General features: G+C 44.7%; 2 protein-coding genes across 2 annotated transcripts in view; one reads left to right on the top strand and one right to left on the bottom strand.

The window, feature by feature from the left end:
* The window catches only part of T265_09408 (hypothetical protein), a gene marked incomplete at both ends in the record, with an annotated part of 15,058 nt that extends 10,091 nt beyond the window's left edge, over positions 1-4,967 (top strand). The window contains one exon of the mRNA XM_009175455.1: positions 4,733-4,967. Coding sequence (XP_009173719.1) covers positions 4,733-4,967 — 235 coding nt within the window. The remainder of the gene's footprint in view (positions 1-4,732) is intronic.
* The window catches only part of T265_09407 (hypothetical protein), a gene marked incomplete at both ends in the record, with an annotated part of 41,677 nt that extends 22,738 nt beyond the window's left edge, over positions 1-18,939 (bottom strand). Inside the window, 10 exons of the mRNA XM_009175454.1 lie at positions 1,184-1,291; positions 2,485-2,637; positions 2,752-3,084; positions 7,589-8,018; positions 12,474-12,525; positions 13,099-13,484; positions 14,572-14,715; positions 15,075-15,439; positions 15,478-15,559; positions 18,637-18,939. Of these exons, the coding sequence (XP_009173718.1) occupies positions 1,184-1,291; positions 2,485-2,637; positions 2,752-3,084; positions 7,589-8,018; positions 12,474-12,525; positions 13,099-13,484; positions 14,572-14,715; positions 15,075-15,439; positions 15,478-15,559; positions 18,637-18,878 (2,295 nt within the window). The remainder of the gene's footprint in view (positions 1-1,183; positions 1,292-2,484; positions 2,638-2,751; positions 3,085-7,588; positions 8,019-12,473; positions 12,526-13,098; positions 13,485-14,571; positions 14,716-15,074; positions 15,440-15,477; positions 15,560-18,636) is intronic.
* Between the last annotated feature and the right edge of the window lie 250 nt (positions 18,940-19,189).

The following is a 19,189-nucleotide window of genomic DNA, read 5'->3' as shown; positions in this document are numbered from 1 at the left end:
TATATATATATATATATCATGTTTCTATCTTCCGCAAAGGAATCTTTCAATTGTGTCAGCAGAGGAATCTTGCGTTATGGTCTGATTTTCTCTTGGTTGATTGGTTAATCTGACGTCGTCGTTTCCAGTAGCTCGATAGGTCTCTCTGTTTGCAAATTGATTGCCAAGCTCGGCGACCAAACCAAAAACTGATGCAGAGCGCTGATTCTCTTTTCAAAAACGCTCCTCGCATGTTAGCTCTTGAGAGAATATAGATGCCTCTGGTTTGTGCGGAATAACAGCTATCCCAATTCACCTCCGGGGGATAATAGTATCAGTTCAATTTGAAACTTGATAGAACCAACCATCCACAAATCCGTTTGAGACCTCAAATAATGTGACATATAGAACACCAAACCTGCTTCGATACAAATATCTTAAATCCGTCTGTAGGAGAGTCTAACCCCGACCACTATATCTGAGATTTACATCGGGACTGGAGTGTCATATAGACAAGGCCATTCGCAATTCTGACCGCGCTGTTCGGTGAACACATACTCTTCTGTTCCATACTACAACAAACGCACCAAATCCATCTAAAAATGAATAACGCCGTAATTACTCGCCGCAAAAACACGCTTGACGCTACAGTGCAGCAAAAAGCCACAAGATCACGCTGTTGGGTTGTGTGCAGCTAGTAAACAAATGGGAAGCAATTGTATTCTATAGGAATTAAAAGGCTCGAGGTTCTACACTGATCGAATCACATTAGAATGCTCTGAAACGTCAGTTTCGAGTGCACAAATCATCCCTCGACTTAAAGCAGTCATAGCTTGGGGATGACCCTTAATGTGTAGTAAGACGAGCTTACCTTTCAACAATTCACGTTACTTGGGACGCACGTTACCTTAATCTAGTGGTAGGGGGCAAACCACTACCTGACCTGGCAATCACGGGGTTTTATGTCACGTTCTCCATGAGCACTCCGCTGCACTACACTCGATCGTCATTCGAGTAGTAGCCAATCGGTGGGACCTGTTGGCCTCCCCACTCTCAAACGAGTGTGTCAAAGGCTTCACATTCGTTCCTGTGGGTTACTTTTTCACGACCAGAAACCAAAACATGGACGACACGTGAGGTCAGCGCGAATACCATTTTTGCAGTTGAAACCAAGATAAGCTGTGCAATAATGCAAGCAACATACCTTTAAAGGCGCATACCCTTTCCATTGAAATCCCGGCAGTTCTGGCTTGATAGGTAAGGATGTAGGGCTAAGTGGAGGCGAGTAGTCCAAAAACTGCCAAACAGTTACCTATTTGTGGATTAGGAAAACAGAGATGTGGTCACGACCTCAAGACGAAAAAATGACAGTACAGGCTAACTGTCACACGTAACTGATGAGGGTTTAGCTCAATACAAGATCAAAACCAACATGGGTACCAACTACGCCCCCAAACAAAGGAATGAATGCGGTTCCCAGCAAAAACACAGCCTGCTTATTTGCATACTAACAAAGGTTGAGGAAGTGAGGTAAAAGCTCAACCATGCGCATACGAAATTATGCTGATCGCTAGAGCATGGGCACACAAAAGTGAAGTACACACGCATGTGTACAAAAACAAAGGTCTGTCAGTTTTTGAATCAATCCACACGATCCAATGGATGTCGATCGACATAAACCTTTATGGACGTGACAATCGAGGTTGCGACGAAGGAAACATCAAGACTACCAAAACAAACGTAAACATGAGTGAGAACGAACAGGAGACAAAAAGAACGAGTACGCGGTACAACTATCTAGACTAAGAGCACGAGTTGAAAGAACCAAGCTTGCCTTACCAGCTGGAAGACATTGCAGAAGCCAACGTATGTCAGTGCACTTGGTGTACACCTATTTAAACACAGTTCAGTCTAAGTCAATCAACCAGAAACGCCACCCAGAGCAAGTATCTTAACGAAATAAGTAACTTGGTCTACCAAATCACCAACTGGAGTTGAATTTCGTCCAAACTGAAATGTGAGGTGGCCTTTGTGCAGCACATTAGGTTGCACAACAATATAGATGAGAAATACAGCTGGAATTCAGCTACAGCTTTCGTTACCATCGGCTTTATCTACGAGTGTGTTTCTCCGGAAAATATTCGCTGGAAAGAGTAAAGAACACGGGGATTGCTCAGTTCGTTCCGACCTCGAGCATGAGTGAACAAGCCATGCGATCAACACTTTCATAGGAATCCGTCACTCCCAGGGCACTTGCGTTATATGTAGCGTGCTTGCCAGGCCCTGTAAAACAGACGTTCGATAGAATCCGATCCCCACTGAGTGTATATTTTCACTCCACAGCGCCTCTGCACGTCAGGAGAGAATGCAGACCAAGATGGATCAACATGATCTCGACTACCAGCTGCAAGTGGAACAGTTATAAAACGGGCAAAAAAGCAACGCCACTGTCAAGAACAGCTTGACCCTTTCATAGCTGGTGGCGCAGGGACGTCAACAACTTACTTGTCCAGCAGCCCCGCCAACCGCAAGAGTGTTACCGACAAGTCGAACAACCTGAACAGCAGCCCGACTGTCATCCATAAAGGGATCAAAAACTCCAGCTTGTCGGAATGGCGGCCATGAATCAGCGTCTTCATCTAAATCACTGGCGTGACTCTGGAATGAAACGAGGAGAAATGTTCATTTACGGTATAGTTGGACGATGGCGACCGAAATCGGGCGTTCAGATCACGGGACAATCACTAAAAATAGTGTCAAGGACGCACTTACCACAAGGCCGAATTCCCCCTCGAAAAGAACACAGGTGTGCAAAGTATAAATACGTCGCGCACACCCCCCAGGACTGAGACGCCAAAAGACAACGGAGCCATCTTCGTGCCCCGTGAGGAGTAAATCGTCGGTAAACAATAAGTTATCGTCTATTGAAGATGACGAGAGTCGAGATCCATTGACTAGGGCTTGACCACCTTGAATAGGCCATTGACGATGGGACCAACCAGCTGAATTTGGACTGGATAAAACCGCGCTACCACGTCCGAATCTGCCTTCAGGACCATAATAAACACCAGCAGCTTCAAGTTGTGCCAGGAGATTTGGATTCACCTATAAAAGATTGGGTGACCGGAACGACAGCAGCAAGTTCACCTGGACTTCAGTTAATAAACCACAAATGTTATGGGGATCGAGGCAGATATATAACACAGAATGTTCGATGGATGCATTCTGGATAGACATAAGCAAATTTAGGGGGTCCTCAACGTTCCTATTAGATCAATCCTATCGGGATAATCCTAACAGGATATAGTTCAAAATTTAATCTAAATTAAAAAAAAAGGATTCAAACTCAGACTAGTCTGAACACTTCGATCGAAAATTTTCGCCCATAAGGAAACTAGAAAGCAGTGGGCTTACTAATTTCTGGTAGAGTTCACGGAAATCAGCCTGTGTTTTGAGCTCGAGGTAGTGAAGTGGTTAATATGCAAGCTTACTGGCTAGAGGTCCGGCATCTAGACCGCTTCTGTCTGGGATTGGACAACCCGGCAGTATCACAACCATCGTGCTTTCTTTGTGTGGCGCAGCAGCTAGACACCGAAAAATATGTTACAGCTGGAGGGTTGTTTTTAGTCATCTAAATCATCCTTTTATGTCACCCATTCTGAAGCAATAGGCGTGCCGTTTATCAGGGAAAGCGTCAGCAACGAGCACACAGATATCCGTGGAGGACCAGATCCGGGTGGTCAAAGTTGGGATCCACTCGATTGAATATGCTTGAGAAATATTGGCCCTCAACTAACTGATCTCATACGTGACAAGAAAGCACTGTCCGCATCATTACTCACGGTAAAGAGTATGACTGCATCAGGTGAACGTCTCTAAGACTCAGTACCTCAAGATGACATTCAACAACGAGATGATGCGGGAATGCCACCGATTGCGTGACTGTCTGTCAGTGTCATTAAGCGTTGACGACTTGAACCCCAGGATTCCTCGTACAGAGAGGTCGCAGTTCGTAATCTGACCGAGTTTACTAGTAATTGCCAGGTCACAGTGCTCGCCATTCAGTAAAGGGTCGGGTAAAAAGGGCCTTACGAGGTAAGCGGTCCTAGGACATGCGAAGTACTTGTCCTAACTAGCGTAACTTATGACGCGTGAGTAGGTAATGCTGGGTGCGTAGCACAGCTGAAGTACCAAATGCTTCTCCCAAAACCCCATAATCCCCTTGAAAAACCATCGGATCCAGTCTGCGCCATAGAAACTGACCGCGCAGCAACACAACCCATACTGTATTTTGAGACGCGCGTATCTTGACGTCACAAGCGGCGCAAACTGGCGTACAAGAATTTAACCCCTGGGACTAATGCATTGACTTCATCTGGCATATTAACACCAGATCCAAAACAACCTCCGAGATGAAACGGGTATTCAGTAACTAACAATATCTCTTTGAATGGTTAGAGGCATGTTCAGACTATATATTCCACTGCGCGACTTCCCACTGAGTGCGAACTCAACGCCCGAAAACTGAATGAGCCTGAAAACGGTGAAACTTAACATCCGCAAGGAGTCGTGCACAATGTTTGAACAGCCTAACTGTTAGACAAATGCTTGTCACGATTTTTACTTTATCATGACTCGCTTGTCAAGTGTTCGGGAATCTCGATTCTGTTCAGGCAGGAGTCAAGCATCGCGCTTCCTCCATTGTTTTTTCGTAGTGGATGCGGAACACTTTCTCTGTCACAGATTCTTTTAGGTCCGACCAAAGTAATTCACAGGAGACTTCCAGCAACACAGTGCAACCGTTAAGCCGAATGACCAAGTTTAAAATATTCCCTGGTCCTCCAGTGTGGACAACTCGATGGTTGCAGCAACAAGGTTCAAAAGCTCAATGCCTGACAATGCGGCTGTTCGAATACCGCGGAAGCATGGTCGTAGTTGTGACACGGGCTAGTGATTTCGCTAACCAAGACAGGCCTCCAACAACTTAGGAGGCACTACCGCTTACAAGGCCGAAAAAGTATGGTACGGTGCACTGACAACATAATCGGCCCGGAACACACGTTCGAAAAGACTCCAGCTTCTCGTCACCAAAGGGTAATATATCTAAAAACATACCCCAATGGTCTGGAAAAGTATTCCAAACGGCATTAAAAAGCTACCAAAGGAGTCTTCGGTAAGGGTGGGTGCAGCTGGGAAAATCGGTACACAGTAGGCCATTCAAACACCAAACAGCACACCGTCAACCATCAAGCAGGCAGCAAGATGTTGGAGACAACAGAAAGCAACAGCCAGATCCCCCATAAAAACACCCGCGGAACCTAATCTGGTGGAATACAACCTTTTCTTAGGGCTAAAGGAAGAGTTCAACATGCTTAGCAACTCAATAGCATGTTTCTTCGTTCGAACTGCGAAGTGTGCACAGCTGATTTTCCTGTGGAGGCTTGTTAGCTCATGCCAAATTGGCTTTATACGGAGCAACCTCACAACAGCGAATAAATATACTGACTAACATAGAGCACGAGAAACGTATGAGTCACCGTTTTTCGGTATAGTTAGGTATGACAAGAACTAAAATAAAAATGATCGTTGCCAGGCCTCTTCCCTTCGAACGGGGGTGTTTAGTGACTGCACACTATTGAAAGAAGTGTCATCATGACAGTGGATTCACAGGCTTTCTAGGTCGGTCGCACACCGGGAATAACAAAGAAAAACAGCTCGATCGATGTAACCACGTATGTAGAAATGGCTTTGCCTGGCATAGCCTGGTGATGGAAGCAAGCGGACAAAGAGGTTAAAATATATCGTAGAAACACCACAGATGCTATTTTAGTTTTTAATTCGGTTGAGGGACAACATAGAGAATGCGGTTAAAACATGAGGAAGATAGGCGAGGGAACCAACATCGAGACAGACGTGTCATTCTTGGAAACCACTTCTGACAGTTCGCTCCCTAGTGTTGACCTTCTGGAATTTTTCCGAGGGTTGCAATCGGGCATCAAGACACCGTTGCAAGCCCTGTCACTTTCGGACCTTGAAGTATCCACAACATTTCCACACACGTGGAAACCTGTCTCCCGCCGCCGCCATCAGCACGCCCATCGGGTGGCGGCTAACGGAAAGCAGATACGTCGAGCCAGATACGCCGCTATCAAGACCCCATTCCACCAAAGACGGAGAGATTCAACGTCTGTTGTGCTCAATGGATCGTGGGAGGGACCATACAAAGGCAACTTCGGCATACCGTTGGGCGCTGAACGGTATTAGAAATTAGTGCTCTTTGCTCCAAGACAAGTGGATAACCAGCCAAGCCAGGCAGTACTACCATCCGATTGGAATTTGACCGAGCTAATCACAGGTGAGAAAGTTGGCCGTAAAACCCATGACAGTGCATGAGACTCTTGAATTGTCGATGGCGCAACTAAGATAAAAGTTCCATAATACCCTAGTGGATGGTTTCGCCTCCGTTGACGACTGGGTCTTATGACTGGGCTCACCTTAACGAGAAGCTTGAAGCTGCTGCGACAAAGTTGAAAAGAACTGGTATGACGGTCGACGCCCAAAAGACGAAAGCGGTGGTGATTAGTGAGGATAGAAAACACTGGGCAACCGCGGTCTCAGTCGAAACTTTTCGCTACATCGAATAACTCATCAATCCTTTCAGTCTGATATACATTGTGGCATATCTGGTCCTGCCCGCGATATCCAGTTTCGGTATGATGTTGATTTTTCGGTTCACCGACGGATGATCATTCCATACTGACGAATCTGTTTCCCTCAATCCACCAGTTTATTGTTGGATTGGGGCTTCCTAAGGTCACAGTCAGTGACTTGTGTGCGCAGGAAGTAAAATATTGATAGTGAAGCCATACTATACGACCATTAGACAAAACTAAAAACTATTGGTGATCATTAGTTGTTGACCAAATGATTGTCGATCTGTTCATCCAACCTGGAAGTTGGTTTATAAAGGTTTGAGTGTCAATCAAGGAGACATCAACCATGGTCATCAATGACCACCATTTGTGGAAGGGAGATCACTGCGCCACGAACAAGTTGATAAGTTAGGCAGAAATGAGAGTTGATAAGTTGGCCATTGAGTAGATAAATTGTCACTTCTATATGCATGAACGTGCTTTGTGTTCGTTCAGCTGCAGCATCCTTTCGGGGCCTTGCTACCATGCCAACTGGAGGGGAAAAGAGGGCTGGGATACCGCTCAAGCCTAGACAGGGGCAGTCGAGATGCTGAGGTTGGGCTCGAACCATGGACTTTCCGGTCTGTAAACCGTCTCGAGGTCAAAAGTAAGCGCATCGAACAACAAAGCATCAAACAAAAGCGAATAAAGACCTGTATAGAGTGTATTGCGTAGGCTCTTCTGAAGACCACGATAGACAAGGATAACTCCAAAAGGAAAGTAATGGCTATCTCATGGATAGAGCTTCCTATGATACTTTGCCTATCGAATTAAGTTCAACTCCTTGGAAGCGATAAAAAATCAAACAGGTTGTCACTCATAGGAAAGGGACGGCGGCTAGGATAAGAACAAGTCAGCAGACCATTTCCAATGACTTAATAGTACTAAACACACAGAAGCCATTGAAAGAAGCTTACCTGTGTGACAAGACTGTGGGCGGTGATATTAGCTGTGTGGAGGCAGGTCAGATAGGGTGGACGCATAAAAGGCCAACCAGGCGTGAACAAATCCACAACCACCAGTTCTTCTTCACAAAGGATAAGTAAAATCTGAGCAGGACCCCCGACTGGACCGACGGGAAGCAGATCCACCAACCTCGAAGGCAAATCAAAACAGACGTGCTCGGGTGCGTCCGGATCGAATACGTGCATCGGTGTGCTTGGAGCTAGATTAGAGTCGAGGAGATCGTCGTCATCGTCATCTGCCTCCACAACTGCAGCAATGCGTGCCGCCACCAAATTGGCTGCTGCTGCACGATCTAAGTTCGACCCACGAAGCAGGCTGACTGTGTGGCGTTCTCCGTAAGTGGCGCGAGGCATCCCTCCAACAAATGCCGTGATACCACCACTTCAAGATATGCGAAAAGAAAGTTTATTGGAAAATGACACGAAGTCCATGACTGGTAGAGAAGAACAGAGTTCCTGATCGCTGGAAAAATTTTGCACACGGGAGTGAAGTCCCTAATCTAAGGTAGCTGGTGTGAACGGCGCACATACGCTGCAAAGACGCTTTGCAACAGCCGATTATCGGAACGACATGGAAACCATCAAATTCTGATAAACAATCAGAAAAAACATGGGTATTATACTTGTATAACGATCAACAGGGCCATTCATCTCTAAGATACAAATCGAAGAGAACGGCTTTATTGACGAGGAAAAATCGTTGTTATAGCACCCTTTCGGTGTCAAACTGTCATGCCACCCGAAGGACGCACGAGGCCTGGGATGCTGCCAGGTTGCCTAAGTCTAAACATGGAAAGTCAACAGGCAGGAGACGGGTTCGGACGACGGGCCTTCAGGTCAGCAAATTTGCGCTCTAACCACTGAGCCGTCTCGCCCCCTGTTGACGAGAAAGTGAAACTAACGCCGCATTGATCAAGACGGCAGCTCGGGAACGTGTGTAACTGCCCGAAGATTTCCATACATCTGGCGAACTAGTCGTCACAAACCACCATCAGACAACTGACAATGCTCCCCCGAACCCCTAAAGACGGGGATATTCGCCTATCCAATGTTCTACTCATGACCCAATCAATCAGTTACTTGGGAGGCTCAATGCAGATACAAAGAATAGAGTACGTAGTGGCAAGTTCACTTTCCACTTCCGAAAAACCTATCAAAATGAATCTGAATTCTGACAGTCCAGCTCATCATACAGTCGCCCTCAACCAGGAAGAACACCTGTCAGAAAAGACCATTTTAAACCGTATCATTGTCCAGAAGGAAACAAATGTTATCGCCCTCAGCTATTGAGGAGCAAGGTGCGTCCAGTTTGTCGCTCAAGCCAAAGATAGAAATTGATGTACGGATAGGCAGAAATGCAGTGGGACGCCATGGAAGATCAGGGTAACTGGGAACTTCAGCACCATTGGGTTGCTGCATAGGAAGCCAGTGTATGGTGGAGACTAGTGAGATCTACTAAGCTACGGGAGGATGTAGAATCGTTGTGGTGAAAGCGTTTCATCGATAGAACAAATAAAAAACACCAGTAATCAAGTAAACTCCTTGAAAATGAATGTTTTGCTTTGTTGTGGGCAAAAGGTTCTGGTAAAATCGTACATAGACAGTGGATGACAGCAAGGGTTTCGTCACAAGTCGTTCACAGAAGAGCCCATTGAACCCATTATTTATTGGGTTGGCACAGTTACATGTGGAAAGATTTCGTTCTCTGACCGAAGTCCTAGGATGAGCTGGATAGCAAACAACTATTAACCAAGAAGAGGCGCGAATTAAAAACTAAGCAAATGAACTCTGAAGCCTGCTTATAGAGTTAACTGGTGTGATGATAACGGATAGAGTGAACAGACCGCTCCTCTCCATGTACGGGATTCAGTTACCGATTTCACTGAAGAGATAGCTAGAAAGGCGGAAGCTCAAGATCAAAAACCCGGTACCGAAATCGCGTGTGTTATTGTGCACACGCTCTGTTTGTGTAAACAGAGCACTCGACCCTGATTTGGTCACATGTAGCATCCAGTGATTCTGACGCCTCCGAACACACACACAAACACACGAGCACCGGTGGTAGTATGCAATGCACACGAAGGTAGAGAATGGAGCAGATCACGGACGAACAAGGAATCAATCGCAAATTAATGGATTGATTTTGAATTGATACTGAATCACTCAGGTTCAAATTGGTGTAGCAATGAACGTGGAATCCCGAAGAGATATAGAAAATCAGCTAATAGATGGACAAACGATATGTTTTTCGGGATGCTCGACCGACGGACGCCAGGATCCTTGAGGGTCTAAATGTAGAATTAACTAAATTGACTGCTATCATGGCAAAAGCGCCTTGAAATTGGAAACGTCGGATTAATAGGAATCATTGAAAAGGGATGCGTCGGGACTAAGCCTGTGTCTTGTTGAGACCGAAAACCAAGAGAAACCGAAAGGAATTAAGGGAGCGATTTGGGGTTAAAGTAGTCGGAAAAAGTGTTCTGTCTAACTTTTTCGATACAGATGAAACGTTAGGCTGTGGGGTGAACAGCATATTACGTTACAATACTCTTAGGACACTCCTCGCTACGTTGTTGTCAGTCAGGTGAGAGAAATCCGTATAGGCAACACTCTACAAACGACTACCGTTCAAAGTTACCAGACCTAAGAACTGCCCCGTAGATGTGTTGGTTGCGACAGAACATAACTGAGTCCGTTTCGGGTCATCTCCGTGCTGTGCAAACGTATCATTTAAGCACATGTGCAGATGCAGACAAGTGAAATACAACGAGTTCCAGAAAAAAAATTAACACGCACGCCATTTTTCATACGTCATTTCATTAGACGGTGCTGAGGGTGAAACTGCAACGTGATCGAACGTCTAAGCATACATCGCTCAAAAGATTCCTACACACTTCTCCACCAAGCAGAAATGTGCGGAAAGGCAGTGACTCAGCAATCATACACAGAAAAGATTCTAAGCACCCAAGATGGAGTTCAACGCGAGGCCTCGTTAGAGCGTGACGTATATGTGCACATAAGCATTGATCAGCATATCTTGGAGACAGTTCAATAGACTTAAGTCAACATAGTCTTTCTGCTCTTTAATGGGTAGCCACAACGAACAGTACATGGTGCAAAGTTACCACAACTTTCAGTAATGAAGCACTAGAAACCAGCAGTATCCAATTCTATCACAACCACTAAGGGTAAATTTAAACCACATCCTGGCTTAGAAACTATTTATTCGCTACAACAGGCATCGAGCACTTGATGTTACTCGAAGTAGAGATTGAGGCTTTTTCTCTACAAGAAAAATAGTGGAGCCTAGTCACTTCGAGACAACCTGCAGACTCGTCGTCCACCTTGATGTTTGTTTTCCGTTCTATCATAAAGCAGTTTGAGAAAATCCACTAAAGATAGAAGTAGCTGAAATCGTTGCCGCAAAATCCAGTCTTATTATCGTTCAGCATATGAAGGAAACAGGTGGATGCAAGAAAGTGTAAGATTCTTCACAAGGGAATCCCGCAGAAGGAAACACTCTCGGGAGAACAATTACGATGGCACGGAATTTTTCGCGATTGCAATTCCAACTCAAGGAACTAACCTGCAAAACTGGCAACTAATTTTACCCCCAAGAAGAACCATCACGATAGAGGTGTTCTATGCGGTTGACCCAGGTCTACTAGTTGGCTACATATTAGATGATTGTTATCGAAACCCCTGATGATAAACTGTCGCTCCAAACTCGGAGGCCCATACTGATTGGTTTGGCCATTGTTCAGGCAGCCATGAAGAGAAAATGCTACTTGCTAGAACACGTCACAGTTGAAATACGGACTGACAGTGACGGAGCTGAAACACAGGATGCGAAAAAGAACGATAGCCAGATAGTAACAGCCTAATCAGCCACTTTCTCCATTGGTTTAATAGAGTGCATATTTGCAACAGGATATTACAGTTTTTGAATTTATTTGAATATTTGTTCATTATGATCTAAGTTATAGAACAAACATGTTTACCATGTTCGCTAGAATGCTTCAGTCGAATATATTCGAATAATTAAGGGGAATTAACATGAGAAACATGACTAACAAGGAGCTATCGCACGACTGTTTGAAATTCCGACTGTAATTGACTGTCCTAAACTGATTTTTTACGTATCTGATGGAGGTTTTCGCTGTTATTGACTGCTCAGACAGCCAGAATTCATTTGCGTAATCAAGAACTCTGTTAAGGAAAAGCTGATGCGACCTTTGAACTTGTGTTGGCCTACAATCAGTTCAGCCACAGTTTCACGTCTGACAGCACCGTCATCCGTTTTTTGTCGAGTGGCGGCGCCGGATGTTCTGAGTGACTCGTGTTACGTCCACTGTCTTTGTCCCCGTGACACGTGACTACTGGTTATTTTCACAAGTTTGTGATCATCTGATCACCATCACAGAGACCAAGCTTTGTTAACTACGTTTTCGTTCTGATGACTACTACGGGTATTCTCTAACACTTGAAGAAATGATCTTGGAAGCTGCATGGGTTTTCCATCTGAGATGTCACCGCCCAATGAGGCAGTAAAAGCCGAAATAAGTGGCGTGAGCTGAGTGGTTGAGTGGATCTATACTCTACCTAAATAGGAGTTAACCACATTGTTGATGAGCCAAACGTGGTGGGAGGACACAGTGTTCTGCTATCAACCGGAAATTCGCAGTTTCGTGGGATATGCACTATTGATGAATCGGAAAAAGTATGAAACAACCGTACACCGCCTCCAGTTTTTTAAGAATAGATCGATCCCACTTACAGCTACATAAGAATCACCAAATGGAAAAAGCAGTCATTGAAAAAACATGTGGTCACTTACGATGGTGATGGTAGCCAAAAGACCTTGCTGATCAGCTTGCACGGAAATGGTCCTGAAAGAGAATGTACCCATAGAAAAGACTAAAACAGCGTGCACACGAGATATGCGAACAGCGACATGCATCGATTCATTACGAGGAGTGCCAGTTGCAAAGGTTATTCAAGGTCGCAAAACGGCGGCGGGAGACGAATTTATGTAAAGCAAATGGTCCTCTGTGAGTAGGAACACGGACAGAAAAGAAGTGTGAACCGCATAAACAGGCAGCTGATGGTGGTGGTTGGTTGACAGTTGCGCACAGCGGAAACTTGTGGAAAAGACGTGATAGCAGCAGCTACCGACCGACAGGTGGCTTGGACGCCACGAGTCATTATTGGGTGCACTACAGTACAAAGGGCAAAGACCGTCACGGACGGTGTAGGTTGCATAATTCCTGATATTGACGAAATCGGGCCACAAAAGGTAGAGAAAAAAAATACCGAAAATCTGAAGAGGCATGTGAACCTGAACAGCGTCGCACTCGTGCTGGGCAATGGGAAAGATGAAATAAACGAATGCCTTGAGTCGTTGAAAGCGAAGAAACACGTAATACTGTAAGCAAACAAATCTAAATTCAGTAGAGACTTACCGTATGGCATTGTAGGTGGCTCCTCCATAGTCAACGATGGCGGTTCAGATGCTGGTGAAGAAGTGACTACGGTGAACCCAATATCCTTCAGGTTCCAAACCCCAAGCGATCCATCCGAATGCGCAGTTAGCAGACGCATTCCCAGGTGGACTGGAGAGGCGTTGGGAGGTGCCGTCCGTGATGGCAAACCACTTCCTCCACACCAAGTGGCTGCCTCGAGGTGATGTTTCCACTGCAGTAGAGCAACGATCCGGTCAGCTCTGAGATCGAAAATCAAACTCAAGCCTGAATTGTATCCTATCAACAGCTGTCCAGGAAATCCAGGTCTTTCAGAAAGAACTACGACGGCGTCCAGCCGCAAACGCTGATGACGAGTAGGAGAAAGACTGAAGAATGAAAGTAAAATGGAAACAGAAATGGATTAAACAGTACCAAGTGCCCTATCAGATAAATCAGAGGCAAAAGTTCTGAAGTATAGGAAAGTATGTTATCAGCAGAACAAACATCATCCGAAGTTGGAGCAGAAAACGTTAAGTTCCTTCCCGAAAACCGTTCCTTTTCAAGCCTGAAACTGAGCACCAAGAGAACGACACGGTCTAACAAATAGATTTTCTACAGATAATCTTGGATAACGATAGCTCACTGACTAATTGCAGTAGTTAACAGTACGTGAAATGATGCTATCCCGTCGGAACCACCCGCACTGTCCACTATTTTTGATACCAACGATTGGAACCGGCGTTTCTCTGAGATTCGAAAGGTCACAGCTCAAACTAAGAATAAGCACTAGACCTAGTTTTGGTGCACTTAACCGTAAATGTCTCAGTATTGTAGAGAGCATTCTGAAGGACTTTTTCTAGTGCCTCAGGCATATCCGTCAGAGTTTCGGATAGAGTGTGGATAAGGCCGTATTTTGATCACTTACACAAAGTTGAAGAAATAAGGGGAGCAGAGCATGTGGTAGCTGTATTCAAAATGGTGTTCCAGAATGGTGGTAATCGAGCACCAAGCTAGGGAGATAGAAACTAGCAACAACGCTGTGTGAGTGGACTCATGGGAAAAAACGGTATTCGAAAGCTGATCCACGTCGCTTACGGCTAGTGGCGTTGCCCTCCAAATGAGTCCGGTTGTTCTAAATTTTGGCGCAATATTGTTTTTTTTAAAAATATGTAAAAAGACATTTAGGGTGCTGAGGAATGAGTAAAAATGAGAACTACTGGCACTTAACGGATCTTCTTGATGTTGCCTGAAAAGGGGTTGTTGGTTGGAAATATCAATGCCTCCACGTAGCTTTTTTATACCTCCGTGAGACTCGCAGTCATGTAGTCGTTCAAAAAGGATCATAAGCAAGCGACGAGCTACCCAACAGTCAAGGGTACCCAAGAGTGTAAAATCGCTGACAACTTATTAAGCAACTCCAAAAAAGACTATAATTCCCTCATTCGGGAAGAATGTAGACAAAAGACTGCTTACTTGCTCAGTATCCTCGCCGGGGTGATTGAGTCCTCAGGCGTCGGTAGAGTTAAATATTCGAAATCTTTCGATGGAATGCTCGATTTCGAAGGTAAGTTCAAACGTACAGACGCTACCCATCCATGGTCTGTACCTATGAGGAAACTTCGGCCATCTGGTTGTTCTAATTTTGGCGCAATATTGTTTTTTTTAAAAATATGTAAAAAGACATTTAGGGTGCTGAGGAATGAGTAAAAATGAGAACTACTGGCACTTAACGGATCTTCTTGATGTTGCCTGAAAAGGGGTTGTTGGTTGGAAATATCAATGCCTCCACGTAGCTTTTTTATACCTCCGTGAGACTCGCAGTCATGTAGTCGTTCAAAAAGGATCATAAGCAAGCGACGAGCTACCCAACAGTCAAGGGTACCCAAGAGTGTAAAATCGCTGACAACTTATTAAGCAACTCCAAAAAAGACTATAATTCCCTCATTCGGGAAGAATGTAGACAAAAGACTGCTTACTTGCTCAGTATCCTCGCCGGGGTGATTGAGTCCTCAGGCGTCGGTAGAGTTAAATATTCGAAATCTTTCGATGGAATGCTCGATTTCGAAGGTAAGTTCAAACGTACAGACGCTACCCATCCATGGTCTGTACCTATGAGGAAACTTCGGCCATCTGATGTGCAACAAATGGATGTGATGTGCACGGACCCATCAGTAACCGCGATGCAATCCGAGTGGTTTACACCATTGACAGAGTTAGAACGCAAAGAAGAGGTAGCTTCTCGCAAACAAGCGATTTGCACCAAGCGAACTGAGGCTTGCGTGGTTGAGGTGAGCTCCCAAAGGTAAATATCATCGGAATCGGTCAGCGTAATTAGTTTGCGCTAGAATAAGATTAAGCACGTGCACCGAAACAACTTACGCTTCCATTGAGAAATAACACTTGAATGTATTCTGCGACTGCGCTGTGACTACCTTTAAACACAACACCTGGTTTACCGTAGCTAGGAAGAATATCGGTTAAAGAAATATAATGGGTGGAGAGAGGAGATATACTATTTAATCTATGGCACAACCAGGTGACCAAAACAAGAGGTCATAACGATTTTCGGTGTGACTCAGTTGACTATGAAAGAATTGATTTTTCTGCACATGATGAAACATCAAGGTAAAACCCGCAGCGAACGACTTGGTGCCTATTTGTCAAATAAAATCCATCAATACTATTGGTTGGCGTGACCGAAAGTTAGCCGGTCTGCAAAAGTAGAGCCACCCCTGAAATCCGTAACATTACCACCAGCGTCAGTCGTCTGAATAGGCAAATAACTTATTAAGGTTTGATTCGTACTTCCATACCGATGCGAAATACAACCTACTCAGCACCCGGCGTATTACCGTACTTTAGAATACACTCCCCACGACCATATTTCAGACCTATATGGTAGTTTCCGTTCTAAAATGACTGAACATTTATAAGTGTCTGATGAAACCGGTTTATGAAACAACCGTTGGTCAGTCGCAATTACCGAAATCACCTCTTGCAACAGCATGTAGCTTATCCCTTGAATTTCAGGGCCGTGGAGGGGCCACCCCTCTGCTCAGACAACGAATCGTTGTTAAAGCACATTGAGATCAAAACCATCTAAATAAAATACCAAAAGGTTATCTCTTTGGCTTGTCCGACGTGCAGTCAAATGTTTTTATTTACCCCAGTAGAACCCATGAGCAGAACAAGGCAAATACATTGGAAGCCCCAGTTAAGACCGCTTCGCTCCGGTCCTGTAGGATCTAGTTTGAAATCGGTAACTTTTGAGAGACCACCACCAACTCCCAACAAATGCTACTCTAGGAGACCTGGGAGGAAGATAACAATGCCTAAACTAGGCACCAAGGCTGTACATCACTACAAACGGTAGGCGCAAGTTTTCCCCGCTGTGATTGAGGTTTGCAAACATGATTTCCAGCTATAAAAACATTTTGTACTAACATCAAAAACACCCCTCCAAACAGAGGGACAGTATTCCCCGTCAGCAACGAGTACGTGGACATTTAGTCAGATTACTGGGATTTCGAAACCTGATAACACGCAAACCAACGAAAAGCCGAACAAAACATGAGAAACGCAGAAAATTATTATCAGCTGCCATTATCATCAGCAAATACTCGAATTTTATGTACGTCAGTGGTTAAATATTCAATGTGCAATGTGTACAATGTGTGACACCAGAACCCGTTATTTTACACATAAAACGTGAATCCATTCCAGTACCATACCCGTATAATACGATTGAGAACTGGACTGCCTTGCTGTTGACATCTTACGGATACACTGAACGTGTCCAACTATTGATAGCTCCGTTGGGTTAATTGTTTGTTTATCCAACCCAACCAACGATGTATTGACGATGTCTTCTAGTATGGTGACCGAACGTTTGCAAGCCAATTGCCAGGCTCGATGAACAGATCAACTGCCACTTGATCAACACCAGATGCACTAAAGCTTGATTTATTGTCATTCGAATGATAATAAAATGACAAAGAAATGCGTTCACCCACGCGAGCTGCGTTAGTCGATACTGAACACTTAGCTGACAAAGGATAAAATGTGAATACCGGTTTTAACAGGCTTGGTCGTAATGCCATCAGTATACTTTTTGGTGTCATTTGAGTGACGCCGACGATAATTTCGGCCGGGAAGTAGCCCATAGGACATAATAACGTTCACTTAGTAACTGTGCTACCATTGGCGAGCGAGTACATAGTCACCAACTCTGCTAGATGACTCACCGAAGAAGCCAACAGGGAAGCCAACAAGTACGCAGTCAGAAAGGATGAAATAGATCCGATTGGAGTAAAACTGTAGGAGCGATCGATGTCATCCTTCACTTACGGATATCCGTATTCAGTCTGTTTGACGAATCAGGTCAAATGGTGAGATAACTCAAATGATGTCTTCAAATTTCACAGACGATTTGATAAAAAAATTCGAGTCCTATTTAGGGGAACCCTCGCATGATAGAAAGATTGTATTCGGTCCAAAGGATGTTCTAGCCATTCCACTTTTTCTACCTACACACTGAATACGTCAGTTTATTTTACGTCAACCAGCAACCAACCAAGCTACGGGTACGTATTGAACAGAATCCACATATTGCTCTAGAATGGGCGAGACGGCTCAAGTGGTTGGAGAACGAAGTTACTGACCGGAGGGTTCGTGATTCAAACCCGAACTCTGTCTCTTGACTTCTCGTGTCTAGGTTTCGGCAACCCGGCAGTATCCAAGCCCTCGTGCTCCTTTCGGGTGGCATGGCAGCTAGGCATCGAAAGGGTGTTACAGCTGAACAATTTTTTTCTAGAACGGGCGTGAGCTGGTAACAGATTCGGGCCACTAACAGCTCACAACTACGTGACCGAATCACACACTCAATGACAGCGCACCAATTTTCGTGTATCTCACGTCTAACCGAAGGTAGTAGTGCGAAAATGGAGCCATTCGGCGATGGTTAGTGTTCAGTCTGACGTCACCAACTATTGCTGCTCTAGTGTGCTCGACGGTGATGAAAACCTCTCAGGTTGGTAAACATCAGCAACCAAAGGAATTCTGTCACTTGTGAGGAGTGATTTCATAAAAAATGAACCTGCCGTGATAATATATCAAAAACGATCTAAGAACGCTAACGGTATGAGGTGGAGTGTCAGGGTTGCTCACAAGGGATCTTCGAAACACAGATATCTGCTTTAGAACAGACGCACCATCAGTGTTTACTGATCATTGGGATAAAATTTCAGTATTAGCCAAACCGAACTTGAAATGATTGCGGGAAAACGTGACTTTAAAAAAAGAACTGAATGGCCAATACCGATAAAAACCGGATGCTCTTTCAGTCTATTGTGGACAAAAAGAAATAAACTATTTAAAAATAAGAAGAAGACAGTGTTTGGAAACGTTGACGTCAGCTCCTACCTTGCACCATGTAGAGGTGACCTGGCTTGGTAGAATAAAAGTAGAATACAAGTCCAGGGCCTCTGTCACAAACGTAAACAAACCGAAAAGCTTGATGAGTTTTGGAAAAAAGGATACATGTAGAGGTTTCCATCTCGCGTTAGTAGCGCGATAAGATCTAACGTTGGATCGTAGGCAATGGAAGTCGGTTTGGCAGGAAAACCGTAATCCGCGCACTTAAGTAAATTTAGCAAATAGAGAAAACCTACGACGTTTATCTTGTACGAGCTTCCATGAGCTTCAATAGGTTCCGGTTTTTTCCTAAAAGATGCCAAATGGCCGGGAATTCGACGAAACGACTGCAGTAATCGCTGTGCCATGATGGTTCATGCGAAACCGAGTGCAACAAGAATGTTGACCAGAAGTTGCGGGCTTCCACACTATAACGTAAGATAGAAAAAGCGTGTCATCACTAATCCGCGACCCCCAGCCCTAATAAATAACAATGTAACAAAAAACAACTCGGACTTACAACTCGCAGTTTGATGGCGAAAGATAGTTGGTCTTGACCAGCTGTCAATAGTTTAGAAAAAGGTCTAAAACATAGGGTGGACACCCGGTGGTCTGATCAGGTTGCATCAGTGGTTAGAGCGCGAATTTGCTGACCGAAAGATCCATGGTTCGAACCCGA

This window comes from Opisthorchis viverrini (genome assembly GCF_000715545.1).
Source record: "Opisthorchis viverrini unplaced genomic scaffold opera_v5_276, whole genome shotgun sequence".
Taxonomy (NCBI): Eukaryota; Metazoa; Platyhelminthes; class Trematoda; order Opisthorchiida; family Opisthorchiidae; genus Opisthorchis; species Opisthorchis viverrini.
Note: the sequence above shows the minus strand (reverse complement) of the source record. Positions and strands in the feature narration are given on the sequence as shown.